The 22300-nt window shown below is 37.6% G+C and overlaps 1 protein-coding gene across 5 annotated transcripts in view; it reads left to right on the forward strand.

The window, feature by feature from the left end:
- LOC107083174 (BAH and coiled-coil domain-containing protein 1-like) overlaps positions 1–21792 on the forward strand; it is an 86100-nt gene extending 64308 nt beyond the window's left edge. For 2 of the 5 annotated variants that reach the window (XM_015372174.1, XM_015372177.1), the window contains 18 exons: positions 1436–1605; positions 1888–2024; positions 2211–2324; positions 5674–5788; positions 6095–6326; positions 6437–6628; positions 8062–8235; positions 9205–9485; positions 9841–9909; positions 10107–10233; positions 11986–12100; positions 12547–12622; positions 15040–15148; positions 15212–15340; positions 16569–16730; positions 17299–18533; positions 18643–18879; positions 19005–21791. In XM_015372174.1, coding sequence (XP_015227660.1) covers positions 1436–1605; positions 1888–2024; positions 2211–2324; positions 5674–5788; positions 6095–6326; positions 6437–6628; positions 8062–8235; positions 9205–9485; positions 9841–9909; positions 10107–10233; positions 11986–12100; positions 12547–12622; positions 15040–15148; positions 15212–15340; positions 16569–16730; positions 17299–18533; positions 18643–18879; positions 19005–19214 — 3884 coding nt within the window. In that variant the 3' untranslated portion in view covers positions 19215–21791. Of the gene's footprint in view, positions 1–1435; positions 1606–1887; positions 2025–2210; positions 2325–5673; positions 5789–6094; positions 6327–6436; positions 6629–8061; positions 8236–9204; positions 9486–9840; positions 9910–10106; positions 10234–11985; positions 12101–12546; positions 12623–15039; positions 15149–15211; positions 15341–16568; positions 16731–17298; positions 18534–18642; positions 18880–19004 lie in introns of all 5 variants that reach the window. The other 3 variants (XM_015372175.1, XM_015372176.1, XM_015372178.1) reach the window with 3 other exon arrangements.
- The last annotated feature ends 508 nt before the right edge of the window (positions 21793–22300 follow it).

Raw genomic sequence — 22300 nt, forward strand, 5'->3', positions numbered from 1 at the left:
TTTTCGAAGCACAAATCAACCTTAACACTGCACATAAATGTTAGCAGACTGTCACTAGGTTGAAACATGGTGTGTGCAGTATTGTACTGTGGGGTTGTTTTTCTTTGATGTGCATAAAGCTGAGAGCTGTTAGAGAGATGGAGTTATTTTTATGGCTGCATACTGTTCACAAGTTAGATGTTAGCTCTAAGCATACCGGCAGGTATAACCTGCAGTGCAAAGTAGTCATGAGTTTTGATGGTCCAGTCAAAGTCCAGTTTTTAAATCTAGGCCAAGACTTAAAAGCTGAGGTACAAAGATGCTCTCCATCCAAATGTATGTAAGTTTGAGATGTTTAGAAAAAATACTGCTAGAAACACACAGAGAAAGTTGATCTTGCAGAGTAATGATTGGAGGGACTGAATATAAATGCTTACAAGAACTGTGTTTTTTACTAAACTCTTACAGAGTACGGACTTTTTTGGGTAAAACATGGAAGACTGAAAAATACAAAAATCTAAGGGCTGTATTGACAGGCATTGACATACACAGAGAAACACACTCTTTCCCTTCTTTCTTTTTCTCTTTCCACTGAGACAGGCTTTCAGGCCTACAAGCTTCCTCACAGATATTCATCTATTCATGCTGGTCTCATGAGCATTTGATGGACTTTAACATGTCCCCAGAGAGGCTCATTTAATGCTTGCTCCGTGTTGCTTCTCTATTGCATGTTAAAGGCACTTTTTATGTCCTAAAAGCTAGTTTTAAAGATGAAAAAGCCTCAAGAGAGGAAGGAGAAAACATAGTGCACTGCAGATCCCTGAGGAAAGGGTGTATACCTCCCTTTCTTGCTAGTCTCTCTCATGTCCAGCCTAGGAAGCTCACAGTCTCACCATTCGGCAGTTGTTTGATCCACACGCACACACGCAGTTTAATCAAAAAGGAGGCACATCAGTTTGTTTCCATTTCTCTCAGACACAACACGTTATTGGGAATCAGTTTGCGATCACAGACACAGTAAATGTTTTTAAGCCCTTGAGCACTGCCTCGCTACTTAGACCCTATTGTCTAAAGTGCCTTTAAAGACGTTCTCACTGTTCAACGAACCATGCATTTTTTTATTCATGCAAAAGAATGTTTTGTTTTCACCACAGTGTCATAATGCATTTAACTGCTCCCTCATGAGGAGTCTAAAACACACATCATATGACTCTACTACAATAAACGTCATTCTCATGATGCCATACTGTTGACAGCTCAAATCAGTTTAGAGACATAAAGACAGTCTTCACCAAAAAAAAAAAAAAGGAAAGCAAAAAAGATTTTTATTTATTCATTTTGGGATCCAAGGCAACAATTATGTATGAGAAGTTCTGATGGCCGCTTGTCTGCTTTTTAAGCTGTATTTCACAGATTTATATGCAGTTTTAATTTTTAATATTTTTTTTTTCCTCAGAGGAGGATCTGCTCATGTTTGATCTTCAAAGCCTTGCCACCCTGGCCACAGCCCGTGCCTTGGAGGCGGGATCCCAGGAAAGCAGTAAAACTGATCCAGAACAAAACTTTCCAGCTCGTAGGATCTTCAATTTACGGAGAAAGTTCAGCTGGGCACCTCGCAATGAACCAGTAAGACTTAAACTGATTAAGAAGTTGGATCTTTCAATTCGGTTATTTTTCAAGCATTCATTCACAACAAATGTCCAAATCTTCTGATATTTGATTTTATTATCAACCAATTAATTCAGGTTAACGTTAATAATAAATTTGAGATGTTTTCTAAATAATTCCACCCTGCAGATTGTCACAATCAGATATGCACTGAATGTTTTTGTCCTACTAATAAATCAGCTGCAAAGTCTGTGTTAAGCTTTACCTGAAATATTTGCTTATTCCCTCATAATGTTTAAGGTATGCCCTGCTAAAGTTAGCATGGAAACAATGGATGGCCCTGAGCTTGCAATGCGTGTAAAATTGGCTGAGATACAGCGGCGCTACAAAGAGAAACAAAAGGAGCTGGCCAAACTTCAGAGGAAGCACGATCATCAGTGAGTTCTTTCCCTCAAGTTTCAAAAGCTTTCAAGTAGAAACATCTAAATCAGTTTTTAACTAAAACTAACATGCTTGCACTGTTAAAGAAGGTTCCACAATTCTCTTTAGCTAATAAAAGTATGCATTGAATGCATGAATGTTCTTTCTTTTTCTTGAGTGTTTACATCTTGTGGTGTATACAGGAAGGAGGAAACACCTCGTAGCCCTGCAAGACGAGGACCTGGGCGTCCAAGGAAGAGGAAACCCACCTTAAACACATGTCCTGTGTCCTCAAATGAGGGCCAAAGGAAAGTCAAGTAGGTGTAAATCAGTGCATCTCTACTGTCCAACTGTAATCAAAGCTTTAATGAAATCAGCAGCAAACAGGGAAGTCCCTCATTGGCATAAACAGGATATGGGAAACTTTAGGATCCTTCCTTCGTTACTTGAACCTTTTTAATCAAATAAACAATGGCACCGTAAGGGTGCTTTGCATTGCATGTGTTTTCTGCCCTGACAGCAGGAGGCTTTAATTTTAACATTTGGAGACCTGCAGCAAAGAATGGTTCCTTAGCAGTGATACTTTCTGTCCTATCAACACAAACATAAATATTTAGAGTTTGCTAAACACACTTACAACTTAACCGAACTTATGTGACTAATAAACTTTGACAAATGTGACAAATGGTAAATATATGGAGGAGCACCAACTGTTATGAAAGTAAACTGTAATAAAACTGAAAATGTATGATTTGATCTTTAACCAACCAGCCTGTTTATATAAACTTTCTTTTTACTTGTATGTGGCTGCAGGTTTGTGAGACATAATTTTTATCATGACATCACAGGGTTCAAAAGTCAAGTTAATATTTGAATGCTTATTTGAAGAAATTTGTTAATGTCTGAGCAAAAAGGAGATAAATTCTCTAAAGCATTTTTTTCTGTAATAGATATATGTTTGGCAGCAGTTGCCAGGGAACTGCTAAACCAAGATGCTGAGAGTCTAAAGATTTCCAAATAGGCTCTGATGAGCCTTGTCATGGGATTCAGACACAACATGCCACCTTATGGCATTTCCTTTTCTCTATCTACACCCCATCTTTTCTCTGTTCCTGGGCAACAGTCCACATTGTTCCCAGCTGTCCCTACGGAATGTCACTTCCATTTTGCATCCACCTGTGCACCTTTGGCCCCTCACCATGCAAGCAGTAATCAGATAGGGGACACTGATGATGGGTGACAATGACACCAAGATGAAAAGGTAACGAAGCATTTCCCTGTAGGGAAGTACAGAGGACAGGAGTCTTATTTGTACAGGTCAGGATACAGTAAACCCCTCATCGTCGCTCACGTGTACAACACATTTTTTTTCTTTTCAAGGCAACCCTGAAGGCTGTGTTCACTTTTGTTTGCTCCACTGAAGCATCCCTTCCACCGAATGGAGATCTGTGCAATTATATGTAGATACAGCTGTGTGAGGATTTATGCCAGAATTGTTAGCTTTTTTTTCCACACATCCCCTCTTCCTGTGAGCACTGGGGTGCTTTGTTGTAAAGCTTTGATATATTTTCCTCTTTCATTATTATTTTTTTAAGGGGTTGAGTTATGTTACCACTTGCTGGCAAACCACACTAATCAATTCTGTTAATTAGCCACTGTATGCTCAGCCCCGAAGCCCCCCCCCCCACAGATAGGAGTCACTGTGTCTCGTTGTGTTTGTCAGCGACGGAGAGCCAGGCGCGGCAGGATCTGCCTCATAGGGACAGCTCGCACATCACTGGTTCCTCTGTCACTCAGTCTGTCAGTAGGAAAAGAAGACAGTCCAACTGCCACAATACCCACTTCCACAAAACAGGCACACACACATTTTTTTTCTTTTTCTTGGATTGCAGGTGCATTTTCATACGAGCTAATTATGGGATTTTTACAGGCAATGCTCACACAGACATTTTAATATGTGTTTTATGTGGAGGGATATGCAAACCAAGACCAAATCAAATTTGCTGAATGTAGTGAATTTTATAAACCTAACTGAAACTAAGCATCAATTGTTTGTGCTCTTGCTTGTAACGATATAGTTTTGAGCATTCAGGGGGGAATCTCTTTTCTTTCTGTAATGGTAACTCATTTTTGTTGTTTTGTTTTCGGTAAAAAGGCTTTAGAAAGATTTAGAATTAAAAAAAAGTTGCTATAACAGTCAGAACTCTTAGCTTCCAATTTATAGTTTAGTGTATTTAAAAATAATTAACTCCACCGTAAGAATATGTTGTAGCTTTCTATATGTTTCTACAAAGATGTTGTATGTGCTACCCATTGATAATTCGGATAATAATATCTTAATAATGTGTGGACAGAAGATCTGTTGGGTGTTTCTTTTCTTACATAAAATTTTGGATATCTTGAAAGTAAAGCGCTATGATTTTTTTAATTTTACCTGCAGCTCTCTTTGCACCCCCTAACTACGTTAAGATGAAGGGACCACAGTTTCTTTCTCATCTACCTTATTTCTTTTAATATGTATGTTTACATGCAAAGATTAGTTTGGGGGGAAATCTGTTTGGATTAAAAAACAAAAAAAACAATTGCATTGTACAATTTATATGGACTACAGAAGGGGTCTCATATCCTGGTCATTAAGATCTACTGTCCTGCAGGTTTTAGATACATACTGGCACCATCATGTTTGACAAAGACCTGATACCAAGCCAGTCATTTTGATTCAGCTATTTTGGAGCAGGGATGCATCTAAATCCTATTGGACAGTAGATGTTGAGAACTAGACCTGAGACTCCTGGGCTGAAGTAATTGGAATAGATCCGTAGATCGTACAAAAAATGTAACATGAAAAGCATCTTTTGACAGTGTCAAAAGATGACATCTTTTGACACTGTCAGAGAGACAGCACACTCAGGTCAGTTTGCTTCATTCAGAATAGGTTGATTCTGACAAGTCTTACTTGGACGCCATTCAGATTGTCCATGGGCATAAATCACCTCTATCAGTCAGATTGCAATTCCATTCCAATAATCATCCATCATTCCACCCGAGTCTAATCAGAATATTACGACAGTTGTGTTTACCTGACATATTTTTTGAGCAGCCATTTATTCTGATGACCTGTGTCCATATAAACGTGGTGACTCTAATTTTCCTTAGAAGATTTAAGCAATTGGATATTTCTTTCATTTTAAGGCAGAATAGCATCCTTTAAGATTCTTTTAGTGTGATTACTATTTAAACCACTAGAATACCATCATACTGGTAATTAGCCGATTAGTGGTTCACCTGTGATGCTCCTTAGTTTGTACCTAATCGATATTTAAAAGAAAAAAGATTAAAAAACTGTAGCTTTTAAAGAGATGCTGTTTCTAAAAGTCATACAACTCCTTCCCTTGATGAGCATTATTCCCTCGTATTCCTTGCTACCCTCCAACAATCTCTAACAGAGCACAGTTTGTCAACTGTGTCTCAGACACTGAGCCCTCCTTGTCCTTTTTTGTCCCTCTCTAAACCAGACATAGACAGGGACTGTTATTAGATCCCACAGAGAGGTGATTCAAACTGTGTTTTTATCTGTATTGTCCTTCTATCCTATTTTTTTTTTTGTCAAACCAACACCATTCTCTCTCTCTCTGATAAATGTCTTTCTTATGTTTTGACTGGCAGGTCGACGGGGGTGGGGCTCAGCTCATCGCCTGATGACCTAGGAGGGGGTGGAGAGACCCAGAGAAAGAAGAAGAGGCTGTCTGGTCAAGGCTTTGAGCGGCTCAGCAGTGCACAGGTCAGGGTCCTCTTGTCTTGTTCCCTTTTGTCCTGTGTCCAACCAGAAATGAAAAAGGCTGCTCTCTTTGTTACTTTACATTTGATATATTCCTTTGTTGCACACTATTTCTAATTAGGTGCTACCCTCGGGAGTCAAACACACTCTTCTCCATATTAATGTCTATTTCGTTTAAGGCTTCTGCTGCTGTTTTCTTCTCTGTAAATGTGCAAATGAGGGGTCTGACATTCAGAAGCTTTTGTGGCTTCTATAACCGAGAGTGTAACTGGCTTTCTCTGTCTCTCTCATGTCTCTCTTTTGTAACAGATAAAAGTGCAGAGCTGCAGAAAAAGCAGTGTTCACAGCGTGCTCAGCTCCAAGCTGGCTGGTGATGTAGCTCCTCTCAAACAGAAGGGCCCAGCTAAGAGGAGTCTCTCAGGAACAGGCTCAAGGGACAAAGAAGGCTCACCTTCCAGCTCAAACCTCAAGCATGCACAAAGAAGTCAGGGTGGAATCAAAGGTGAAGCCAGGCGAGAGTCTGGAGGACAAAGTGACACAGGTAGTAGTTTAGTTTAATGTACTTATAGTCCTTTTACATGCTGGGATAACCTTTATTTTGCCAATAATGTCAAAATTCCTTTTTGTTTTGTTTTTTTTGGTACTGCACAGCAGCCAGCATGGACAGCACTACCCAAGAAAGCTGGTCAGGACAGGGGAGGCTTGGAAGTAAGAAAGCATCCATGCAGACACAGGGTTCCTCCTATTTTAGCCAGAACCGATCAAAGGTTCCACGTGGTCAGAGGCAGGAAGCAGGAAAGGAGGAAGAAAGCTCCTCAGCAGAAAGTGACTCCTCTGACCAAGGTGAGAATAATTACATTGTATTAATTGCACATCATTCCTTTTAACAAGGTTTGTCCATATAAGAATGTATTTTCTATGATTATTTGCAGAATTATTTGATTACAATATTTTTCTAATTTTAAGTGTTTCAAGCCTAATTAGAATCCATGCAAGGATTGTTCTTTAAAAGTTGTCATGCTTACAGTGGAACAGCGTACAGTGGAAAACAATTTTACATTTCATTTCAATGACATACACTTGTAAGGGAATAGTATTAAACTTACTTTCCAAATATTTTTGGGACACAGCAGCCCTTGTTTTGACTGCTACATCTTCTGCTAACATGTTTGTGTGCAATTTACAGAGGTACTCAGTAAACATGTTTGCTCCGTATTTTGACAGCTTGTAACAGCCTGGTACCTTGTTATAGTGTTTGATGTCATCGTGAAAATAACTTAAAGTTTTTGGAAAATTTATTTTATGACCGATGATACAGCTTTGCAAAAATTGCAAAAATAGGGTATGATTTTTTTAGAAACTGGCCTTGCAACTCAGGGTTTAAAGGGTAAACGGTCAGCTTTTGAAATGAAGTTTACCATCAATATCCGGACAGGAGTTCTAATACTGATCAAATAAAATGCCTTCTTGGGGAATCTGAAATCATACCCTGGATCGGATCAGAAAATCCAAATTGGCCACAGTTTTATTATAATCTTTACTCATCTTATTTTGTGATTTTACCTTTAAAGATGTAAAAAAAAACTTGACCATACTCAAAAGTGTCTTTGTGTTTTTATTGGTATTAACTTTACAATTTGAGTTAGAGATGAACTAGCATTAATGTGACCTTAAAAGCCCTAAAAAGTCATGAAAGGATAAACACTGCTGTGAATAAACTGCATTTTTCTATCAAAGAAGCAAAAAAAAAAAAAAAACAATCAAATCCCAACTTATATACCCATCAATGGGAGGATTAAGTATTTTCTGAACAATGAGCCTCAATTTTCTACATACCTAAATCCCTTCAAACCCAATAATGGATGAGTGTAAGAAAGGGTGTTGATGACTATTGCAACAGGCTGGAGTGTTTATGGATATCCAACACCTCTCTGATTGGCCTTGTTGGCTGCTTTGGGTTAGACGTGCTGCCACAGCTGTGGACACTTGGCTGTGAGAGACTTTGACAGGCCTGGAGACTCGTGGACTGGGTCAAGAGCTGTCATGACAATAACACACACACAGGCCAAATGTGTTGGTTCACACCAGGAAATAACACTGAAGCCAAGCACTTCATACATCATCTTTATAAGCTCTGTACAAAACACAAATGGAGTATCTCTGTGAAATGACCGACTTTGCTTTATAGAGCTGCAAGGAAACGACATATTTTGGTATAAATGAGCATGATAAATTTGTTTATAAGGAAGTGACACAATCCTTGCTTTAATTATTAGAAGACGAAGATGAAGAGGGCAGTTATGAAACAGATGAAGGTCATGATTTCCGAAGCCAACCTTCAAGAGAAATCACTTCAAGCTCCTCCATGATGGGCCCCAGTCCTTCATCTATTGTGAAACTGGAAGCAAATCAGAAAGCCAGGAACAAAAAACAGAGGCAGGAAATGTATGGTGAGTTTTCCTTGTGAATCTATCAAGCTTTCAACAAAAATGACTCACCTTGGATTGTTTACAATTTTGTCAACCACAAATTTGAACATATAAAGAGTTTAAATCAGAGAAACACTGAAGGAACAGCATACATTCATGCCCCAGGTGGAGGAATTTGTTAAAAGACAGCTATGAGTCATACAATTTAGGGTATATCACTAATACCTGGATGTTTTTTTTTTTGACACCTATAAATGGATTAAAACCAATGGCGTAACGTCACAACAATAGGCCCGTAAGCAACATTATCTGGGTGGGCCCCATATGAAGTACAACACGTGATAAAGGTTCAGCATACGGAGACAGTTCCATAAATCACCCAAGAAGATACAATTAATTATACAATAATGAGCTATACACAGTTACTAACATAGTAATTAAAAGTACCACTGTTTGATTTGCTATTGGTGCCGTTTTTAAATGGCTCACCATATTGTTGAAATCTGGCATGTACTGCGGTATAAATACGGTCCATTGCAGTCAGTCACTTCAGTATCAGGTGGGTTTAAGAGGAATTTTTCACACCATTACATCTGCAAAGAGACATCCTAGTCTACAATTACGTAGGGGGCCTACCAGGTGTCAGTGATGGGGCCCCTAAGAGGTTCATTTGAACACATCAACCAATTGTCCAGTTCAGTGTGTGGGGATCCTTTCTCTTAAGCAGTAGAAGCTGCTAAGTGTTGATGGAACTGTGGGCAGATACAAGCAATACCTTTAAAAGACTAATCATTCTGGCATAAACATCAAGTTTAGCAAGTGTGTGGCTGTACCTTTACAATATATAAAAAAATTCTAGGGGTATGCTTTTTTTTGCAAGGCACTAAGTTCACAAAGATTCCCCAGGTCCTTGTTGCAATCATTCTTTTGGTGTCCTATGAATCTCTTGTCAATTTTGTCTGAATCTGAGTCTCTTATTGAACCACATAGGCTCCCAGATTCTATCAATAGCAGAGGGTGAAGTCAAAGTAAAGAAGAAACCCAAAAATAGGCAGGGCATCGTCCCTGCTGTGAAAAACCACCAGCATCAGCGGCCTGAGGGAGGAAGGAAACAATGTGGAACCAAATCGAAGGAATCCAGGTGGGGGAGCCTAGGGACCAGGGGCAGCCGTTATAGGAAGGCTTTTGGAATGGCCACATTCCCGACAACTAGTGAAAGGTTGAAGAGGGCAACACGCAAGAGCACAATGTTGAGAGGAACAATCAGTAAGGTATTATAGCTACCTTTATTATTTCATTATCAATATAACTTGTATTAATGGAATGGCATGTCAAAAGCAAACACATAGATAAAAAAGGACACTTCTTTTGCATGCACAATATTTAGCCAACCTTGGAGTTTAGTTATTTCAAGGGTGGCTAAATAGTGTGCATGCAAAAGCACACTTCTTTTGCATCCACACTATTTAGTCTACCTTGAAGTAACTTAACTCCTAACAAAGATTTTAAGTGCACCTATAAAATTACCTTTTCAACTGAAAAAAACTGATAAAACTGCAGGTTAGGAAAAAAGATGTCAGACATCATGAACAAATCTTAATATCAGATCTCATTTGATTTTATCAGAGGAGATGCTGCTGGTCAGTCGGAACATTGTCCACACAGGGTGATGATGGAAAAAGCATGGACCAACAGGTAACAATCATGTATAATTCACTAAATTGAAAAAAGAACATTTAAACTTAATACCAACAGTCTGCCTATAGTTTATTTAAAGTATTTAAGCATAATGAGTACAAACCAAAAGAGGTTCAACTTTTTTGAACATTTCAAACGTATTTCCATTCTTTAACTTATGCTGATTTGTGATCTTTACATTTTTTCATTCGCAGTCGAAAGGACGAGCTGTAAGTCGTCTTCTGGAGAGCTTTGTTGCTGATGAAGGCTTTCAGATAGATGGCAGCAGCTTCTCGGAGGAGGAGGAGGACCGCAGTGTTCCAAACAAGAGAAACCTGAAAAGTTAGTAGATTTAATAGTTGAAACAATATATTTTTGCATACAATAAAAAGTTTTATATTACATCTTTAGGTCAATTTAAATTAAATTGTACCACAGTCTTGTAGATCTCTTATTTTGTCCATTATGACTCATATTTAAGATTCTCTCTTCCTGAATGAGCATGTGATGACAGTTTGGTTAGACTGTATTGTTGAGTCTGGAGCAATCCCTCACACTGAGCATGCACAATGTAACAGCGGAGAGAAAAACTCAGTTTTAACAGGATGGAGCATCCTGCAGAAACACGCTCAGTGCGAGGGGCCCTTCTGCTAAGGCTGATTTGTGTGTCAAGGTGACAGAAGTAGACATATAAAGAAACATAGAAGCACTGATCCATAAGTACAGTTTTGTTAGATAAGGTTACTGTAAACAAGAGATGGGAAGTAACAAAGTACGAATACTTCGTTACTGTACTCAAGTAGATTTTTCTGATATTTTTACTTTACTTTACTACTTATTTTTATGGCAACTTTTTACTTCTACTCCTTACATTTTTACACAAATATCTGTACTTTCTACTACTTACATTTTAAAAAAATTGGCTCGTTACTTTAGTTTTGAATCATTTCAATGGAGTTACCGTTATTATTTTTCACGTCATCAATACCAAATTCAATCTAATTGGATGGGAATCTACGTTGCATTTGACGCACCACTACAAGATGAATCGACAGATTCGGCGCTATTCATTCGCGGCAAATCATTGCAGCCTGGTGGCGGTGGCGTTAGCATAGCAGTATGGACGACGAGATGATTGAAAATGAACACAACGGAGATCTAGTCCTATTGGCAGACATCCATTTAAAATGTAGGCAACGGCATGAAAAAAGTGGTTTCTACTTTTACTTTTATACTTTAAGTAAATTTACAAGCCTGTACTTTGTTACTTTTACTTGAGTAAAGAAGTTTAATCAGTACTTCCACTTTTACCAGAGTATTTTTTAACACAAGTATCTGTACTTTTACTCAAGTACGGAAAGTGAGTACTTTTGCCATCTCTGCTGTAAACTAGATCCATAGGTAGGGATGTTTAGGAAAGAAGCAAGATGCACTGTGATCATTTTTTTTATGCCAAAAGGGATGAAAGAAAGCACATTGAATTAGTCCCATTAATACAGAGCCACGCACAAAAAGTATGACTAACTCTATCATCTATAAATGAAGACAGCAGATGGTAGCAGCCAAGCTGATGTTTCTATCCAGGATGAAATAAAAACCAAACAGAACCACACCAGATTAAGCTAATATGAAAAGAAAAAGCATATAGATCATAATGCTAGGGGTTAAACTAACTAACACTTCCGGAGTTTGAGGTTTGAGATACATCAAGCAGAATGATGAAAAGTGGTGCCCATGTCCTCCAGCAGCACAAGCCTATAGCAGCATAACTATAGAGATAACTCTGCCTCACAAACTGAAACTGGTTCCACGGGAGAGGAGCCCGATATATAAAATATCTGTCTGTCATTTTAGAAATTTTAGAAATGTATTTAACTATAAGTAAACCTGCAATTTTAAGGCGAAGTACTCTGTTATGAACATAAGGAATAAATGTGCCAGGTAAATTCTCATCTAATTTAATCTCAGGTATTTAGAAAACCCCCCAAAAAATTATGTAATTTTGCATACAACATATGTCTGGTTTCAGTTAAACTTAAGAGAATTTGAAGCTGTGTTTTGTTGATAATAAATATGTAATGTTTACATCTACAGTACCTAGCTGCATCCTGACCAAAGAACACCTATGTGATGGACTGAAGGTCCTGATCTCCAAGGAGGATGAGCTTCTATATGCTGCCAGGGTCCACACCCTAGAGATCCCAGACATGTAAGTAGATCAGAGCATCCTACCAGTTTTTTAAAAATTCATGAAGGCAAAGTCATCTAAGTTGACACTTAAGCATATATATAGTATATATATATATATATATATATATATATATATATATATATATATATATATATATATTCACTAAGCATGTTCTTAAGGCCAACGTTTCTAAAGGCCAGTTACACAAAACAAAAAATTAGATAGAGAAGACAAGCATTAGAATTTTTTTATCCCCATCTGGGTTTTTTCCTCCTTACAGAAAACATTATCTCTTACCAAGCTCTGAATATCAATATCACTCCTTTAGCTCAGGCAGCAAAGAGATGCTATAACAAAGGCGGAGTGGGAGTAACATATGACATGGGAGCCAGGCAAACATAATACAAGCCTATGAAAATAACTATATCTATTTTTCTCTCTGTACTATGCTGTTTGTCATTTAGTTTCAGCATTGTTATCGATGGTGAAAGGGGAAACCGACCAAGAATCTATTCACTGGAGCAGCTGCTGAAGGAAGCCGTAAGTTTACCACACAGCACGAAAAAAAGACCATCTCTTGTTTAGTCATTTCGGATTCATTTCTCTTAACAAAGCCTAGTCTTTTCGCAGCAGTACAACTCTTTCTTTCCCCTTTTCTCTTTCTGTGAGTCACTGAATCAGTATAACGGCACAGACAGATGGCCAGGGTTTATAGTTTTATGCATGTGAGTGACTGTGAATGTCCGTTAAACTAAGCTGTGGGTGGGATAATCCCCCACAACACCTGGGTATATTCTTGTTTTCTAGCTGAAATGTTAACATTACATCGTTTTAAATACATGAGCTCGCCTTTTTGACCAGTTTAAATTACAAATGCAATTTACAACACAAATAAATATTTAGCTAATGTTTAATTAGACAATGGTCTCTTTGCACTTGGTCAACAAAATCAATGGCCACATCTCCTCTTACTGGTGATGTTTTCAACATTGCCAAACAGGATAGGGGCGTTAGGTGTGTCTACAATATAGTGTCCTAACTTGAGTGACCTATAAGTTAAGGCAGAGTTTAAGCTGCTTGTTTGCACTGTAGTCACTTGTTTTCTCTGTAATCCGAATAGAGGAAACTGCTCAAAGGTCACGCTAGCTGTACAAGGGTGATCCTGCTTCCAGTAATACAAATATCTAAAGATAGTTCAGCCATAGAGGAGATTAAATAGCAAAATATTGCTTTTTCTATTTTAATCATGTTACCATTTTAATCAGGGTTAGTTATTGTGCCAATTATTATATTTCAGTGATATTTTAAAAGTGTTCGTTTTTACCACTTTAGGTACTAATATTATTTGTTCTTATTTATTGAAATAACACAATATTTTGCTGGGTAATTTGACCTGTATATGATTCATTTCTCTATTCTGTTTTATTTTTTGCTAATGCATTATAAAAGTAATTTACATGAAATGTAGAATGCGTTATTTCATTTTTTTACCTAGTTTTTCTTTTTTACTCTTTCCCTGTCCCTTTTCTGTATAATCTTTGCTTCAATACACTTTTTCTATAGCAGTTTTATGTCTAGTCACTATCATGAAAACACTTTGGTCAAACTAGGATTTCCTCTGTGAACTTTTACAGATAATATTTTGTAATTGAATGTTTTTTTATGCCGTTCGCTTTATACTTATGCAAAACACTTTGTGTTGTCCTTGCTTTGAATGAAAAGTGCCTTATGAATAAAGATTGACTACAACTGTTTTCAAATAATTTATGCCCAGTATTAAAGTAGATAGTCGTAAAATGCTACTGTAATAATAAAAACAGAATACAATTTCTCTGAAAGTTAAAAGTTGGAAGATATGTTGCTTTGAGAGATTGTTTTCTTCTCATCTTCAATGTATTTTTCGAAAAATTGTAGGATTAACAAAAGTTCATGATCAGAGACTGTCCTATGTTAACATGAATATGTTTGGTAATAATTACATTACTGAAACAAGGCATCTTATATCTTCAAATTAAATCAAAATATAGTCATCCTCTTGAAGTTAATAAAATAACAATACAAATGCTTAGTTTCATTATCTTATCTATGTAGTTTGGTCACAGTAATTTAGATTAATTCCTATTTAAGTTGTAAACATGTAGTTATGATGTTCTGCACATGTTAAAACTGATTCTTTTTTTGGCTTTGTATTTTTTTCTGTTTTTTGTTACTGTCTTGAAAGACCAAAAATTTCCAAATTTTGTTGAGAATGACGCCTCCTAACTGGACAGTAATTCACTTTTAGTTTTACCACAAATTTACTTGCCAAATTCAACTTGCTTGCATGATCAAAGTACTTTTTTTTTTTCTTTTGCTTTTAACTCTCCCGCCATTTTAGCACCATGTCTGGCAACCATTCTCAAATCTAAGCACTCAACACACAGCAGCTGTTTCTAATTATGTCATACTTCAATTTTAAATGTGTCCAAAAGCCATTTATTTGACTCTGACACCAATGCTGTAATTTTCACTGATCCCTCCTCACCAGCACCTCCCCTCCCTCCTATACACGCTCCAACATCCACACCTCATCAGTCAAAAGGTCCCTTGCCATGGCAACAGTAAATGAAAGCAACCTGAAAAGGCCCCCAGTGAGCGGCGGATGCTGAGACTGGCTGCATTGTTGGAGGGAGGATCTGGCAACCTGCAATCACAGGCCCTCTATTCAGAACCTCTTTAGTATTACTCAGCAAGTCAGGATTTACTGCATCATGGCTTCCGCTCTTTTCAGCTCTGACTGGCACGTTGGCATGAGATAAGGATGGCTTGGAAACGTGGCACAGTGGCTGTCCATTCACAATGCTCCTTTATTCTTACACTGTTTGTATGTGTGAGTGTGTATGCATTCACATCTTTGTTAGAGGACATTGTCTGCAATCTGTAATGAATCTTAATTATGCTTTTGGTCTGTTTTTCAGGTCTTGGATATACGTCCAGAGTCTGAGGCAGTGCTGACTGATGGAACCAGAGTGTGTGCTTATTGGAGTGAACGATCGCGCTGTTTGTACCCAGGCTACGTTCGAAGAGGTAAGACATCCAATACACATTAAACTGCATTCATGCAGTTATTACTTAGCAATAAAATACCAGCTTTGTCTCTTGCAGGTGGTTCATTTGATGAGGGGAAACCGGGAGTGATGGTCGAATTTGATGATGGAGATCGAGGAAAGATTTCCCTCCCAAACATCCGACTTCTTCCTCCAGGATATCAGATTCAATGTGGGTGGACATTTTTGAATAAAGTTTTTATAATCTTTGCAAAAAGAAAGTAAATATTTGTACTATTTTAACATGAAATGAACAATGGCTTCATGTTAAAAGATTTGTGTAGACTTCCTACATAAATGATATTCGTTCTAAAGACAGACAGACAATTAAAGATCCTAATCAGCGTAGAATAGGACACATACCTTTACATGTGATTTTCTCTGCATGATCATACGCAAAAAGAAGAGACTCTTCCCAGTGTGCAAGTTCAATACTTTTTTCAAGGCTCCTACAGTGGTTCAATTTATATGCAAACTTGGACACTCGCCTAAGTCCATCACTCTGATTTTTCAAAAGTTTGTGTTCACAGGAAATTATTGTTTTTCAAAAAGTCTTATATTAATCCACCCATGATATCTCACTATACTCTTGAATTTGGTAAGAATCTGTGCTTATTTGACTATCAAGCTGAGATTTTAACATCCTCACTATGTGGCATTCAGGTTTATAGATTATTCGTTCTTTGAAATATTGAGTAAAGCGTCTTCAGAAATCATGAGCTTCATGAGAAGTCAAATCAGGCTTCAAATGTAAGGCAAAACATGGCAAGTTTGTTTGTATAGCACAATTCAGTACTACATGGACAATTCAGAGTGCTTTAGATGAATTAGACATTATAAATGTAGCTTGAGGGCTATTCTAAACATTTCAAATCTGTATGTTAACCACTATAAATTGCATGTCACTTACTGGAACTTGCAATAATGTTTAGAATAGCGCAGGCTATAATTACATTTCCCCATCAGATATAACTTGTATATTAAAAAAAGTAAGCCAAAACTTTTTTAAACAAACAAATTCATTGTGTGATGGTATTTTTTATCTGTGTCTGCAGTTATGTTCCAGTGCATGGTTATCTTCCGTTGATATGTATCTGCAGCTTTGTATGCAGCATGGCGGAAACTGTGATTATTTTCTGTGCCTATAGACCCTTTTGATATTTTTGTTAAGTTGGAACCTCACGTGTACGAATCCCTACACTAGACGCTGCTATGTGATTACTCATGAAAGATAATGCCATAATGGAGAATAAAAAATAAATCACATCCCTAAACTGGGATTATATAAATTATACTATATGAAACACAAACATTTTAAAAGTGTTACCTTCATTATACCTGCAATGGATGTATTTGTTTTTGTAGTAAAAGCTCATAATTCTTTATAATCCTTTTTTAAGGTGAGGAATCATCTCCTGCCCTGCTGGTACCGAGTGGCACATCAACTAAGAGAAGTTCCAGTCTGGAGCAAGCCCCGATCAGTGATAGGCCTTCTGACAGACTCGGCTCGTCCGGTTATGTACCAAACACCCCAAGCCTCACTGTTATCAAAAGAAGACCTGGTAAGATATAATTCTGAGCAGCATAATATATCTTGCAACCGTTGTAATCCCTCTTATTGTGGACAGACTCAGAAATCAGGCTGCATTTATCTTTTATTCAGTAACTCTTTAAGCAAAATACCTGTAAAGTACTTTGTACTCTAGTGATGAGTAAGTATAGATTACACTGTTTCAACACAAACTCAAAAAAATAAGAAAAAGTATTTTTTTTAATGAGGGGCTTCAGGCAGATTCTGAACAATATTGCTTAAAATTAAATAGTATCAGCAAATACGCACACATAATTGCAGTGTATTGTTGCTTTGGCTTATAAAACACCTGCCCTTACAGAAAGACTGACAGAATGAATATTACTATAACTGCTTTATCAGCTGACTAATTTCCAGCATTGTAGTTAGCAGTATGATATTACTGAAAAGTGATGAACCTATTCACTAGCATGGTAATACGACTAAGTAAATCCGTAGGTTATTATCAGTTAGACCCAGCAAGAGGTGATTGTGACTGTGTCATAATTTGTAATTTGTTACCTAAAAGTAATGTATTAACTTTTTGTTGATTATTTTAGGGAGACCAAAAGGCTCAGGGAAGAAACAAAAGCAGCAGCAGGCAGAAAATGCCAACAAATATCCTCCATCATTCCTGGGTTGGGGTTCGCTGGCTAACCCCCGGAAGAGACCTGCTGACAGTCCCTTTCAGTTCAATGGTGCTCCCAGGAAAGCGTTAAGAGGGAAGGAGGATGCCTTGTTTCCTATTTCTCAGATGCAGCCAATGGCCTCCCAACCAACCAAAGGTCTTTTCAGTAGCAGCTCCTTTGAAGTGGATTCTTTTAGAAGTATTGCAAATGGCTATTCCTCCTTCTGTAATCAGTCTTCTGGCCCTGGTTTATCTTTGGTCCCAAGGACAGGCATATACAACGAGAAGCGTAGGCAAGATGATTTGGGTGCACCAAGAAGCAGAAAGTCTGGGCAGGAGTTTCTCATCAAATTGGATCATGAAGGAGTGACATCTCCCAAAACAAAGAACAGCAAGGCATTGCTGTTGAGAAGCGAACATTCTAGCGGGGGTAGTATGCCTAAAACAGAGGCATACTCTCACCCAGTCCTGTTAGTTAAAGATAACAAGAAAGGTGGTTCCTCCAGAGTGGAACTTCTCCTAAAAGGAACAAATTCACAAAGAAAGCCCTCTCCTTCTCTACGACAAGAGAAATACGGCGAGTTGGGTTTCAGTTCTCACAGAGATAGTCACCCTTCTTACTCTGACCTGGATGATGAGGAGGAAGAGGAAGAGAGGAGGCGGACTGCAATGGCTGCAGCTACAGGAAGACTCAGGATGCCTGGCCGTTTTCTTTCTCGCCTCTCTGTCTCCTCCTCCTCTTCTGGTTCTTCAAGTTCTTCTTCTTCAGGCTCGCTCTCCAGTTCCAGTGTGTGTTCATCTGACAACGATTCATCTTACAGTTCAGATGATGAGGAAAGTTCAGCACTGATGCTGCAGAGTTGCCTGTCCTCTCACCAGGGGATGCTGCCGTCGTCTGAACCTTCTACTTCTTCAAGGCCTCGACAGCACTCCTTTGTCGCCAAAGCCGTGGCTGTTTCTAGTGCCAAAGGAGGCTCATCCGAACAACTGTCCAACAGCAAGTCCTTAAAGAAAAAAGAATGCATAACTGGAATCTCTAAACCAACAAAGGAATGCATGAAGAAACCACGGATGCTTCCTGACGACCCATCATTTATTCCAAGACCCAAGGTATCTGCATTCCTGGCTGGCAGGCAGATGTGGAGGTGGTCAGGAAATCCTACACAGGTGGGAAGGATAATACAAATTTCTACTACATTCACCAAGTTTCCTTGATTGCAAATATTTGATGAAAAGTAGAATGCGCCGTCAATCGTTTTTTTTCTCATTTTCGCAGAGACGTGGCTTAAAGGGCAAGGCCCGAAAGCTTTTCTACAAGGCGATTGTACGAGGAAGAGATACCGTGAGAGTTGGTGATTGTGCAGTTTTCCTCTCCGCTGGACGTCCTAACCTCCCATATGTGGGCCAAATCGAGAATTTCTGGGAATCCTGGACCTCAAAAATGGTTGTCAAAGTTAAATGGTTCTATCACCCTGAGGAGACCAAACTAGGCAAGAGGCATCGCGATGGCAAGGTTTGTTATCATCTTAGAAGCTGTAGTTTTAAGTGTATATATATATATATATATATATACATATATTTAACAGTTATAAATTTATTGATTTATATTAATACGCTGTCTGTTTTATTCCTACACAGTACGCCCTTTACCAGTCGTGTCACGAGGATGAGAACGATGTCCAGACAATCTCTCATAAGTGCCGGGTTGTGAGCAGGGAGGAGTACGAGTGTCTGACTCAAAATCAGAAACCGAACAGTATTTATCCAGACCTCTATTACCTGGCTGGGACATATGACCCCACCACCGGTCAGCTGGTCACTGCAGAAGGGGTTTCCATCATGTGCTGAGCTGCGATAGGAACACTACTGAAGAACTTCTTAGGAGGAAGGTTTTCAAATTGAAAACAGTACGGGTGAGCCTGAAAGGTCCGCTAACTAAATGTCGATTGCCAAAGCAGGGCTTTCTGCGATTACACTGGAGTATGCTGGCATCTATAAAAGTCCGGGTCTTCCTGGGGATCACAAACTTGAACAAGTGATGTGACAATTCCATAATGAACCATTATTATTTTTTTTTTCTAGAAAAAAGATTTCTAGACTAAAAAACTGGTTTAAGACTTCTTCTATTGGCTCTTATCCATTGTTACAGGATGCGAGCTGAGATTGCACTGGATGGTGCAAATTAACACAAGGCCCAAATGTTCACTGTTTAGTTACTAAAGGCTGGCCTTGTCTGAGTGATTGGAAGGAAACCTTATGGCATGTGGAGCTTCTTCATGCCTTTTTCATTCCAGGAGAACTGAAAACATGTCATGGTAAAAGACTGTAAAATTGAAAATGTCTGTAAATATTTTGAAATCTTCCCCAACCAAGCCATACACTTCAGTACCTCTCACCTGTCTTAACTGTTCAGGTGTACATTGTACAGTTCAGTTATCGTATTGTTGTCTTTTGTCTATATGTATATAAAAGCTATTTTATATTGGAGTTTATTGTATATATGAGATGTATCTTTCCATGTTTGCAATTGATTTATTTTTATATGGGTGTAGACTACATTGTATTGTGTTTTTATTTTTTTTCTTTTGCTTTTGGGGAGTCAAGATTAAAGAGGTTAGTGTTGCACTGCATAAACCCTGCTGAGACACACCGAGACGGAGAGAGCACAGACAGAGACAGAAGGATTTAATCTGTAACAGGAGAAGACTCACTTTCTCAAAGAAAGTAATCATCCTGTTAGAAAAAAAAGTGTTTTACTTTTAAGTGTTACTTTGTTTTTGCAGCTTCTTTTTTTAAGTTTATGTATAATCTATCATCATCCCACGACGAATTCCATTGGACAGCTATCACGGGTCAAAAATGAGTGTACCGTTCTGAGTATATTTGTGTGAGATGAGTGTCCTGGCATCACTATAATCATGTCCACACAAATAAATAAAAAAATGGGTGAAAATGTGTTTAATGAGTGTTGCACTCATCAGAGCATAGTTTAGCACATTATGGCCTACAGAATACCAAAGTGTCTTTCGAGAATTTATTTCCTTTATGTAAATTATTGCTGAAGCACCTGTGCAAAATTCAGATAAGAAATCACTGGTAACTTTTAAGTAGGCTTGTCCTCCACTGTGTGCATATAAAGTATATTTGCTCTGCAATGTGACAATGGTTTGTTGCACTCGTACCTGCAGATTTGTTCTGTGCAAATATATGCACAATAAATGCCATCTCTAGGGATGTGACAATTAAAAGTCAAAGTACTGGCAAAGGTAAATATTGAAAGTATGTTTGAAATTAATTATTTTACGTTATTTTGCCATCTGTGTCTGTTTTGTACAGCCCATACAGAATCTCAGTGCTAACTGTGAAGGACAATCAGATTCACAAAACAATGGATGAAGTAGGTTCACTCAGTCTGAGAATTTTATTTGATCTGTGCCAAGTACATTTTCTTTTCTGTTTTTTTTTTTGTCTAATATGCAAGCTTAAGTATTCCTTGTTGTTTAAAGTTTTATTTTGTTTGCCAACATTTTATTTATTGTCAAATTTGCTGTTTGTTTATGCCAAGAGAGTTTTATGAGAATGTAATGTTTTTTTTGTTTGTTTTTTGTTGTTTCTGTTTTTTTGGCGTGCTGTCGCATTTGCATTCTGGTCCTATGGAGGCCATCTAGTGAAAAGAAATAAAGCAACACTGGATTCTTCTAATCCACAAAACAGTCTTTACTAATTGTTTGTGGCTTTTTTTAAATCTCTTTTTATTTTTATTTTTTTATTTTTTTTTTTTTTTGGCAGTAAATCTCTCATCTAACAATCACCATTTTCCTTTCATATCACCACATTGAGGTCAAACCCAGTTTTGTTCTCCTAAATTTGCCTTTGCTAGTTTTAAACTTGTTTAATGAGTAATAAAAAATTTCAGCACAAACAAGGAAAATAACTTGACAGTCATAAAGCATTATTATTGCTGTTTCTCTTGTGATGAAGGGGGAATTTCCTTTTGGTTAAAGAGAAGCGTATCATATTTGGTTTGTGGAAGGTAATTTGGTAATTCATCTTTATATTGATTAGCATTTGAAAGGTAAAAGAAATACCATAATTCAAATACCATTTTTCAGCAAAATATCCAATATTTTTAGTTTTATCTGATAGATATGTTGCTGTTGTTGTACCCGAGGTGTACCTTCAATATAAAATAAAATACTGGGGCTTTTAAGAAGCCCTGTTCAAACCCTTTCTATTAAATGTCCCCTTTTGCTGTTACTGGATATATTGTTTTATATCTACGAAAATAATATAGGAAGTAATTAATTTATTACTCGTCCAAGAAAAAAGGGTTTATGAATGAGCATTTCCAAAATGTCTCTACGTGCGTGTGTGTGAGCGTGTGAAACTCAATTGTGTTGCAGGTCATTGTAAGTCAATAAAGATCTTTTTCTTTAGTTATGGCTGAAGACCTTTTTGGGATTTTTTTGGACTTGTTTTTATTTTAATAAAAACAACTGAACTGAATTTACTGATTCTATTTATCTTTCTGGTAGGTATTGGTATAAAGGGACAAGAAATGGCACACAATTACATGCATTATAGCCATTTATCCTTTCTACTTTATTCTTAAGAAATACTTTGTGTTGATCTCTCACAGGAAATTCCGATTATATACAATAAAAATTATTATTTAATATGGCAAATTTTTGGGAAAAAAACAGCAAGCGGTTGTATTATTTACACTAGACGCTAAATATGAACTTAATGCTCTGCTGTAAAAAGAGATATTTGTTGCAGCAACGCATAAAGCTTCCTTGGTAAGTCACTTACATCAAATAAATCTCCTTGTTTTCTCATTTTGACTGATATATCAGGGAAAGATGTAGAATAAAATAAAATAAAAAATATTTGCAAGACTAATTATTTTTCATGTTTAGATATGAATAATAATA

Source organism: Cyprinodon variegatus, unplaced genomic scaffold (assembly GCF_000732505.1).
Source record: "Cyprinodon variegatus isolate N-32 unplaced genomic scaffold, C_variegatus-1.0 Scaffold69, whole genome shotgun sequence".
Lineage (NCBI taxonomy): Eukaryota > Metazoa > Chordata > Actinopteri > Cyprinodontiformes > Cyprinodontidae > Cyprinodon > Cyprinodon variegatus.